This window comes from Taeniopygia guttata, chromosome 15 (genome assembly GCF_048771995.1).
Source record: "Taeniopygia guttata chromosome 15, bTaeGut7.mat, whole genome shotgun sequence".
NCBI classification, from domain to species: domain Eukaryota; kingdom Metazoa; phylum Chordata; class Aves; order Passeriformes; family Estrildidae; genus Taeniopygia; species Taeniopygia guttata.
In genome coordinates, this window is record NC_133040.1 from 10,336,103 (window position 1) to 10,346,717 (window position 10,615).

General features: G+C 48.8%; 1 protein-coding gene across 1 annotated transcript; it reads right to left on the reverse strand.

Annotated features, from left to right (window-relative positions):
* Positions 1-14: 14 nt before the first annotated feature.
* ALDH2 (aldehyde dehydrogenase 2 family member) lies at positions 15-8,792 on the reverse strand. Its single transcript, XM_002196243.7, has 13 exons — positions 8,602-8,792; positions 7,490-7,594; positions 6,416-6,556; positions 6,138-6,217; positions 5,666-5,777; positions 5,107-5,235; positions 4,548-4,661; positions 4,136-4,238; positions 3,304-3,488; positions 2,869-3,033; positions 1,111-1,268; positions 891-1,005; positions 15-587 (listed from the first exon to the last, which is right to left on the reverse strand). Exons 1-13 carry the CDS (start codon positions 8,722-8,724, stop codon positions 555-557), a joined length of 1,563 nt encoding a protein of 520 aa, XP_002196279.5. The 5' UTR covers positions 8,725-8,792; the 3' UTR covers positions 15-554.
* Between the last annotated feature and the right edge of the window lie 1,823 nt (positions 8,793-10,615).

Here is a 10,615-nt window from a genome sequence, read left to right on the forward strand (position 1 = left end):
TCCCAACAAAAGGGTTGACTGCACCGAGACAAGAAATGTTTATTTGGAGTGGCTACAACCAGCAGGACGGAACAAAAAAACCACTTTGGAACTCAGTTCGCTTTGCTCACAGAAGAGAAACGGTTCATAGGACAAGGGTTACAGACCTAATTCTGTAAGCCAACACATAATTGTTATTTTCTAGCCTATAAGTCCTCCTAAACAAGCACTGAAATGGTTTCTTGGGGAAAAGAAGCTTATTTATCAGATAGAGATGTAAAAATCACACGCCTCTCTCCTATGGGTGATTGCACCCACATAACACATTCCCAAAATGTACCCAGAGTAACCACCCACCTTGTTAGTGCTCAGCCAAATATATTTGGTATTTTAAAAAGATAAAGCCAAGTAGGTTTGTTTCTTTTCTTTAACAAAAGCTCTGTTAAACACCTAAAAAACACCTCTTAAAGCAGAGTTACATATTTTTGCATACTAAATTTTCTGTGTTGAGCTTTCCTCTGTGTGCCATGAAGCTGCATAATTATTTTCAAATCCATGGAGAAGGCTGCTGTGCCTTAGGAGTTTTTCTGTGGAATTTTGATTGTCACCTAGAGATTTAAAAATAAAAAAAAAGAAAGTTACAAGGTGTTTTTTTTTCTTTTCAGGAATATTCACTGGAAGGGTGAGAGGCAGGAGAAAATCCAGTGCATCCCAGCCAGGGACAGGTTTGGAGACTGGGAAATCTTGAGGAGAGGGGGAAGCTCAAGGTTTAAGTCCCAGTTTTGCCCCAGATGGGTCCCAGCTCTCAGCCCAGCCCACACTGGTGACACAAAGACACACAAATGTCAAAAAAAGACATTTTGGAGCTGCAGCAGAGGCTTGGGAAGGCCTTGGCTGCAGGAAATACTCACATTTTTCACCTCCACATAAGCCTCCAGGCCGTACTCCCCCAGCTCCCTCCCATTCCCAGAGGCTTTGTAGCCTCCAAAGGGAGCCTGGGCACCAAACACGTCATAGCAGTTTATCCTGGAAGGGAAGGTGAGGGTGAAACACCTGAGCTCACTAGCCAAATATCCCATCCAATATCCCAAAATCCCATCCATCCCTGCCCTCTGGCACTGCCAGCCTCACCAGACCGTGCCAGCCCTCAGGCTCTGCGACACAAAGTTGGCTTTGTCCAGGTCCTTGGTGAACACGGCGGCTGCCAGGCCGTACTTGGAGTCGTTGGCTCTCTGAATCACCTCCTCGATGGTTCTGAATTTCAGGATCTGCATCACCGGCCCAAAGATCTGCAAAAACCCAAGCAGAGCATGGGAAAAATCTGCAGGAACGGATCACAGGGGTCTGAGGTGAGGCTGTGTTGTCCTGATTTTTAAAAGTGTGAAGTTTTCTTTTATAGTTCTTTTGAAAGTTTTAAAGTTCTCATAAAACTTCTTTAGCCTTCTGATAACATTTACATATTTCTACTTAATGATTGGTTTGCATTCTTCTTTGTGGGAGGAGAGAATTGATGGACTGTTGGTTTAACTGGTTGGAGAGGTGGCAATTTCACCCTCAAGTCCACAGTCACTTTTGGAATTCTATATATTGCGAGGTCAGAAATAAAATTGGCTCTTTTTCTCTCCTGAACTTACCAAGCTTCTGTGCACTCATTTTGTGTCCAACAGCGACAGGGCTGAGTGCTCAGAGACCCACAGGATGTGAAATTCAGTGTCACTTCCCCTATTGCAAAGGTGTCACCAGGAGGGGAGATAATGTCACGCTGAGAAACCTCGAGGGTTTCACAAACCTCGAGTTTAACTCTCACATCAACTTGGAAACCTGAGGGTTTTGCACCAAGAGGGGGCAAAATGCCACTGGCTTGGTTTGAAACACAAGTGTTTACTGAGGAAGGCAGGAGGTTCTTTTTGGAATGGAAAATGTAAACTTTTCTTTCCTCAATTATTGTAATTTTTAAATTAAGGGGCTTTTAGGCAAAGATATGAGGATAGGAATAATAGGTTTTTACTAGTATGTATAAATAATAATTTAAAAACTATAACTTAATAGTAAAATTAAAATTAATAATAAAAACCTTATAACTTAATAGTAAAATTAAAATTAATAATAAAAAAACACTATAACTTAATGGGAAATTTAAAATAATAATGAAAAATGCCTATAACTTAATAAGAAAATTTAAAAAAATAATAATTTTTAAAACACATAACTTAATAGGAAAACTAAAACTAAAAATAATAAAAACCCCCTATAACTTAATAAGAAAGTTAAAATAAATAATAATAAAACCCCCCTATAACCTAATAGGGAAATTAAAATAACTAATAATTAAAAACCTCTATAACTTAAAAGGAAAATTAAAATAAATAATAATGAAAAACCCCTATAACTTAATAGGAAAATTAAAATAAAATGCAGTACTGACAGAGTCAGAATAGAACCTGACACCCTGCCAGTCACAGTGATTAAACTGAGCCGCTACTCACAGTGACAGATGTAGTTCTGTTAAAGTACTAATCTTATAAAAAGATGTTATTTTCTTCTAAAAGTTTAGTAGTAATATAGATCAATTTAGTCTTCCTCTAGAAATCTAATTTTAAAAAAACTGCTTAGAGTATTTTAGATCTCAAATTATAGTGAGAATTATCTAAGTAAGAATGCTTAGCTCCTCCCCCAATTAAAACATCTCACAGTTAAAATTATGTAATTTTATCAATCATGCAATAAAATCCAACAGCTCATTAACAAAAGATATCCCCCAAAAAGAAATGTTATTAAAAAATTAAAAACCACTGCTCCACCTAGTTTTAACAGATAACACAGAACACATCCTTTCCTTCACATCTCACATTGCACCCTCAAGCAGCCCTGAGGTGCCGCAGCGCTCACCTCCTCCCTGGCGATGGTCATGCTGTCCTGCACGTCCCCAAAGACCGTGGGCTGGATGAAGTAGCCCCTGTCTGCAGCGGGGTTGCCACCACACAGCAGCTTGGCTCCCTCCCTCTGCCCCGTGCTGATGTAGCCCAGGATCTTCTTGAACTGCTCCTCATCCACCTAAGAGCCAGGAGGGGACACACTGGAAACAGATTCCACTCCCACCTGCTGGCCTCCAGCAATCCCTTATTGCAACGGGGAAACAGTCATTTTTAGTTTTGGAATTGTCCCAGTGGTTAATTAACTCCTCCCTCCTGCACCAGTGATAATGGGCTCAGTTCCAATGAGGTTAATCAATAGGGCCAAGGATACTCCCACTCTAATCGACACAAGGACTCAAGATTGGGACAATTCCATGAGATAACAGCTCAGGGCATTTCCTGCTCCCACCTGAGGCCCCTGCTCGGTTTTGAAGTCAAAGGGGTTTCCAACCACCCTGGCCTTGGCCTTCTCCACGCTCCTCTCCACAAACTCGTTGTAAATGTCCTCCTGCACGTAGGTCCTGGACCCTGCACAGCAGCACTGCCCTTGGTTGAAGAACAGGGCAAAGTGGGCTTGATCCACAGCCCAGTCCACTAGGAAGAGGGAGAGAAAACAAATAAGCAAACAAACCCAACCAGACCTGTGACTTTTTAAGCACAATTATCACAGAGACTGCTGGGGATACAAAGTCCTTTCAGTTGACAGAATTTGCTATGGGGTCGTAGGGCAAGAGTTACAGACTTCATTCTTTATTGAAGCACCCCAGACTAGAGAAACATCTAGACTGAGGCAGGTCACAGTTCTCATTTGAAATTAGCAGGTATTAAGGACAAATTTTCTTTACTTAACTGGCATATAAAAGCATATGTTGTCTCATCAAGGCCAAAAAATGAATTAATATGCAAGGGATGAGGGAAGCAGGACTTCATAGCAGAGGAAAAGAGTGGTGTGCTCCAAGAGAAATGAAAACAAAACTGGAGCAAGGACTGGAGGAAGACACTGAAACAATTTTTTTGTTGTTGTCGATAGCTGAACTACCCAGAACTGGGAAAAGAAGTGGGAGTGGAGGAGTGCTGATACACAAATGCAGCAGCTGCAGCAGGAGGCACAGCAGAGTGGTGGTGTCATTGCTAGAGCCTCACACAGGAGAACTTTGCTTCCATTTCCTTTCTCCTCCAGCTCTGCTTGGAAGAAGCCAAGGTAAAAGGCACAGATCAAACATTGCCCAGCAACTACTCACTGTCTGCATCAGACATGATGATATTTGGGCTCTTCCCTCCAAGCTCCAGGGTCACCCTCTTGAGGTTACTCTCTGCTGCAGCCTTTTGGATCAGGTGTCCAACCTGCAGGGAGAGCAGAGCAGGTGTTGGAATTAACTCCCACATCAGCAAGAGGGCTCTGGGTTTACACCTCAGTCAGCATTTAATGTTAATCCTCTCACTGTCAGGGCTTTAAGTCTGCCCAGAGTTTCACCTCCAATGAGGAACAGCTCAATGCAAACAATAGAGAATATCCTAAAGAATCAAATCAGAACAAAAGTGATGCAAATATACATCTCACACCCTGGAATCAGCTTTAAATGAGGTGGAGAAGGCAAGGCACCTCCAGTGTTTTACCCAGCTATGAGCCCCGTAGTGCCAGGGCTCCCTTACCTCCGTGGAGCCGGTGAAGGCCACTTTGTCCACGTCCATGTGGGAGGAGATGGCAGCTCCTGCCGTGGGCCCGTAGCCAGGGATGATGTTCACCACGCCCGGGGGGAATCCAGCCTGGCAATGCCCAGCAGGACACAGCAACATTATTTCTTTAACAAACCAGGGGTTTCACCCCCCTCCTCTGTTTGTGAGATCTCCACCAGCAGCAGCCTTTACTCCTTTGATTTCTCCTTTCATTTCCCAGGGCTTTATCTTAATGCTGTTTGCAATAACCAGGACAATTCCTCTTCCCACCCCACATCCCAAGCACAGTTTGAAGGTGTGCATACACATAGAAAGATGTTCACTTTCTGATCATCCTGAAGTTCATTATCTAATCAAACCTCAAAGAGTCCTTCCCTAATCAAGACTTACATCATCTGCACACACATTTATATAAACAAGGGAGTTTTTTTTGATAAATCAGCTACTGAGACACCCAGGGTAACCCAGCCTTTCTGCAGACAGCCCTTCCCTGCTCCTGTCTCCAGCAGTGATGGAATCCTGGCCTTGTCCTCACCTCTTTGATCAGACTGGCCACATAGAGAGCACTCAGGGGGGTTTGCTCTGCCACTTTCATCACAACCACATTCCCAGTGGCCAGGGCAGGCCCCAGTTTCCATGCTTGCATCAACAGTGGGAAGTTCCACTGAAAAACAAGGAGAGATTTGCTGGTGTGAACTTGAAAGTTTCTGATTAGTCAGTAATGAACCAGTGAACTCCACTCAAATCAGCACTTAGGAAAGAGTCTTGGATTTTTTTTCTCATCATGCAAAATGTTGGGGTTAATTCTAGGCAGCAGTTTAAACTTAATTGTGGTTCTTACTCAGGTAATTCCTATAGATGGGTTTAAACCCCTTTATTATTTTTTTAAATCAGCAGATACAAAGTAAACCTCACTCAGAACCCCTGAAATCAACAAGCAGTTCTGCACTGAGTGAGGTAAGAGCCCTCTCAGCTGGTGCAAGCCCAGCTTTGTTTACCCCTGGGAGGAAGAAGCAGTTGGCAACAGAGGGGAACTTACACTGTAACACTGAATTCTTGCAGCCCTGCAGGAACTGCTGTTACACTTTACTCACTGGGATGATTTGCCCACAGACTCCCACGGGCTCATGTCTTGTGTAGCAGAAGAAGTCTCCATCTAACGGGATGGTTTTGCCATGGAATTTATCTGACCAGCCTGCAAAGTATCTGGAAAGAATAACAATTTGGTCACTGGAATTAAAATAACAAGTCTGCTGCCAACAGAAAATAAAAGGGGGTTCCTCTTTTTCAGTCACTTCGGACACAACTCAGTGCAGCTATTTCCCAACACGTGATTTAAAGAATGAACAGTAAATAGAAATATTTGTGTCTCCCATTGCTATTTCTGTGCTAACAGATCACCACCACTTGTGTGACTTGGGCAAGTCAGAGCAAAAACCTATCCCAAAGTGTCTGATATGAAACCATCAGCCAGACCCAGATCCCACAGCACCTGAATTTGGAGGTAGCTGAGCCTGCAGAGACTCAGTACCATGGGCCAGCAGTGGCTGTGGCCTCCAAACCCACCTGAGACATTTGACCACCATGTCCAAATCCACCAGGTAGGAGATGGCGTAGGGTTTGCCATTATCCAGAGTTTCCAGGGCCTGCAAAGAGAGCGAGGTTTCCTGAAGAGCCGGGGGGAACTCACGTGTCAGTTCTCAGCCTGGATCTGTCCTGCACGTTGGCCTTTTGCTCTCAGCTTCCCAAAAGCGCCTCCCCACCCTCCCTCTGTGATTCTGTCCCAAGTGTGAGCTGCGGGTGGAGCCCCAGCCCAGCCAGTGGTTCGCAGTCCCCGCACTCACGGCCAGGTAGGCGCGGTCCCTCTCGATCAGGTCAGCCAGACGGTTCAGCAGCTTCCCGCGGTGAGACGCATCCATCCTCCTCCAGGGAGAGCCCAGCTGGAACGCTGCCTGGGCTGCCTTCACTGCCTTGTCCACATCTGCCTGCGGGGGAGCCCAGGCAAAGGGTGAGGAGGGAGTAACCAGCTCCCCCTCCCTCGCTGCAAACAACAAAAGCTCTCCCTGCAACAGCCTGCAGCCAGGCAGCACGAGAGCTGCTCCTGCCAGGCTCCTGGGGGAAAAACCTGCAGCCCTGGCAGCGCATGGGTGCAGCCCTGGGCCACCTTCCCCTCAGCACAAACACTGCAAGGACTCGGCTTTCCCACCCGGCTGCATCCGTGTGGAGGAAGCAGCAGATGGGTGCAACAGCTGTGCAGCCACAACCTCTGCCTGTGCTCACCCTCTGTTATTTCAGCTACACAGAGTGCAAATATCATCAGGTTATTTCTGCAATGTCACCTGCTGGGTTAATATTTGCATCCCAGAACGAGGCATGGAAAAAGCTCTAGAAGTCTACTTTTGGCACTTTTTCAGAATCCAGTCTAAAGGAGTTTTTTCCTTGATCAGTTGTCTCTGCTCCATGATTTTGTCCTGTCAGGGCATTTGCTGGTTCCTACTTGGTTCTCTGTCCTGGCTTGCTGCAATGGTCTCGCCAGGACAAGCCAGGCTGCCACAGAGAAGCAAACAACAAAGGGTTTCCCTCACTCACTCCTCCCTTGGGGAACACACACAAGTTTCCAGACTGTAGGAAAAACCCCAAATTGCTGGGAAGCACCACCTCAGCTCTGCCACAGACTCCCAGGAGGGCCTTGCATAAGGCAGGTGATGATTATGTGACTTTGTTCCCCACCATTTCTCTTTTTTTAAAGCAGTAGTCAAGGAAGGACACAAGCAGCACTTGACAGGGGATTTGCAGAGATCAGACACTGCTGCAAACACGGAGCTGTCCAGGTGGGACATGGGGTGGTGCCTTCCTCAGCAACCCCTGTGGACCTGCTCCCATGGAGAACAAACCCACCTCATCCCAACAGCATTTACCTTATCGCCCTCAGCCACCTGGCAGATGACTTCTCCTGTGGCTGGGTTGATGGAGGGGAAGGTTTTCTTGCTGACTGCATCGTGCCATTCGTTGTTTATGAAAATCTGCAAGGAAAAAGCCAAGCAGGGTGAGCCTTCGAGCCAGATCCCAGGGAAATCAGAGGGAGTTTTGCTTCTTTGATGGCATCTGAGGATCCTGGTTAATTAAAAGGGCTTAACTTGACTTGTGTGGGCTCCAAACCTGCAGCAATATGAAGGAGATACTTTAGCCTAAAAGCACACAACACAGCCTCAAGTGAATAAAAGAATTCACAGCAAACAGCATGTGAGTTGGAAGATGTTCCCATCTTGGTAGGTCCTTGCAAAAGCTGGAAACCTGGCTGGACTTGGAAGCTCAGGAGACTGAAGAGTGGGAAAATGCTTTAGGCATGGACACTACAATGAGTTGATTTTGTCCAGAGTGCCAGAACTTGTACACCTTTCTTATGAGTCTTAAGGGCCTTTTCCAACCTAAATGATTCTGTTATTTCCCAGATTAACCGATTTTAGGCTCCCCACGCACCAGAACCAGGTGCTAACAGCAGCTATTTACCAACTCTTTCTTTCCAAGGGTAATTTTTTTTTTTCAGGTGTGTGGCAAGAGAATAGGAGTGCAAAGATCGTGGTGCACGCCGAGAACTTGCAGAACGCCCATACAGCCACCAAGAGCCTGGGCACGGCCAGCGGGGAGGGAGTGGCCGGGTGCCTTGGAACGCTGCCTTCCAGCAGCACCTCGCACAGGTGATCCCCCGGGATTTTCTTGGAAAAGGGTCCGGTCTCTGCAGATAACCAGCCAAGCACCTTCCCCTCCCTCCCGTGTCCTTCCCCAGAGTTTTTTCCCTTATGTTATTCGCACCGATGCGGGATTGCTGAACCCACCGAGGGGAAAGGGATAGTGACACACGCCCTGCGCCCCGCTCCTGCACCCAGGGCTGCTCTTCGGGCCCAAACCCGCGGCTGCCCCGGGCTCAGCGTCACCCCGGGCTGGCCCAGCCCGCACCGGGCTCCATCGGCGGAAGCCCCGAACCCCCCAAGCCCAGCCCGGCCGCCCCGGGCTCCCTGCGCGGCCCTACCTTGTTATAGGCGATGTCGGGGCGCGGGTTGGGCGCCGGGATGGGGGAGGCGGCGGCGGCCGAGAAGGGAGCCCGGAGCAGGGCCGGGCAGAGCCGGGAGCCGCGCACCGCCGCCCGCAGCATGCTGAGCTCAGCTGGGCCAGCCCGGGCTCCGCAACCCGGGACAGCCCCGCTCCGCCCGCCCCGCCTCGGCACCGCCCACCGCGGCTCGCCTGGGCTCTGAGCAGCGCGGCACGAGCAGAGCCAGCTTGGCGTCCTTGGTTTGTATGGAATAGGCTCGATCCAGCTCGGTTCGAGCAGCACAGTTTGACTCAGCACGGTCCTGTTCGAATCAGCTTGGCGTGGCTCGGCTGGGCTCGGCACAGCTCAGCTCAGCTCCGTTCGGTTCGAATCAGGCTTGGTTTGGAGCCCCGGGGGTGCTTCATCCTGTCCAGCACTGTCCCTGTCCCTGTCCCGTCTCTGCCGTGTCCCGGTCCATGCCCAGGGAACTTTGTGCCTAACTGCAGGCAATAACCAAGAAAAAAATAAAGAAGGGAAAAAACCCCAGAAACATCTCCCCTGAGCTGGTTACTTTTACGGGAAGGTGATGTGGGAGAATTTGGGGACCTGGACTCCCGGTTCTACGGGTGTGCCACCATTACCGTCCACCCAGGCACCCAAAAAAACTCTCCCATGTGTAGGGGTAGTGGAACAAAGCCAGGGAAGTGCTTTCACAACAGGGAGTTTCTCGGTGAATGTAAATGAGAGGCTTTCTGAAATCGCTCCCAACAATGGCTAAAGGCCTTTTTTTCTGGTTTGTTTTAGATGCCTTGTGCTGACTTCAGCAGATCCAAGTGCAAATTCACGTGCAGGGAGCAGAGGTGTGCTCGGGTTATCATCACCATCACTAAGGAAGCCACAGACCAAAAGAAAACCAAAAGAGGTTTTTAACCTCTGGAAAAAAAGACCTGTGGTGTTACCCTGTATAAGAGACTCAGTGAAGAGTCTGTGAAGGGTGACAGGGATAGCTCTGGTTTATTAAAGGGGTCAGAAAAGTTGTAGAATATGTGAGTTCAGGAATAGTTTCACCCGCTGTCCTGGACGACCTAGGTCGCTGAAAGTCCTGCTGGAGGTTTCAGCATTTGCACTTTCTCCAGTATTTCTCTCAGCAGAGGGGAGCATCAGCCCAGTTGTGCAGGGAGGAGCAGCATAGCCCAGAGAAGGCAAAACTCCTGCTCCAGGTTATCCAGCAGGACACGGATTAAAAGAAATCCTCTTGTGCTGGATCTCAGCCTCCCTCATCCTTGTCCGCCCATATCCCTCGAAGGGTGATGGATTCCCGGGCAGAGGCTCCTGGGCAGCCCTTTAGAAAGTGGCATTAACAAGGACCTCTTGTTCTGATGTGTTCTCCCTCCTGTTTCAGCCCTGCATGCCCGTGGGAGATGCCAGACCTGTTCTCCCCACAGAGATGTGCCCGGCTCAAGGTGTCCCCAGGGCACGTCACAGAGCTGAGCTCCAGCTCGGGGCTAAGCCCTCGGGAGCGTCCTGTCTGTGCCCGATCCCGGCATGGACACTGAGCCCTGTGCGTGTCAAACAAAGCCTTTGATTCTCTCGAGCAGCCCCTTCCCTCCCCTGGGGCTCGGAGGCAGATCCAGCAGCACTAAAACCCCCCAGGGCAGACGCGGCTCTGGCCCCCTGAGCCTGCCCGAAGGAAGTGGGAGGTGCAGGAGTCAGGCGCCTGCTGGGAAACCATCCCAAATATCTGGGCTGGGCAGACACAGGCTCAGCTCCCTCCCCCTTCCACAGCACAGCCAAATGCCCGAGGCTGAGGTGGAATTTCACCCTGGAGCTTGGGAGAATCCAAGGCTCAGTTTACCTGCTTCCCTACAGCCTCGTGGTCCTTGTGCTGAGAGCCAGCACGGCCCTCCAGGGCTCTTTGCAGCACCCTTGTGCCCCTGAGGGCTGGCAGTGCGGCCACCCTGGGCAGATGGGCTGTGAGGCTGCACCCATGCTGGAGGAACAGGAGAATCCAAAG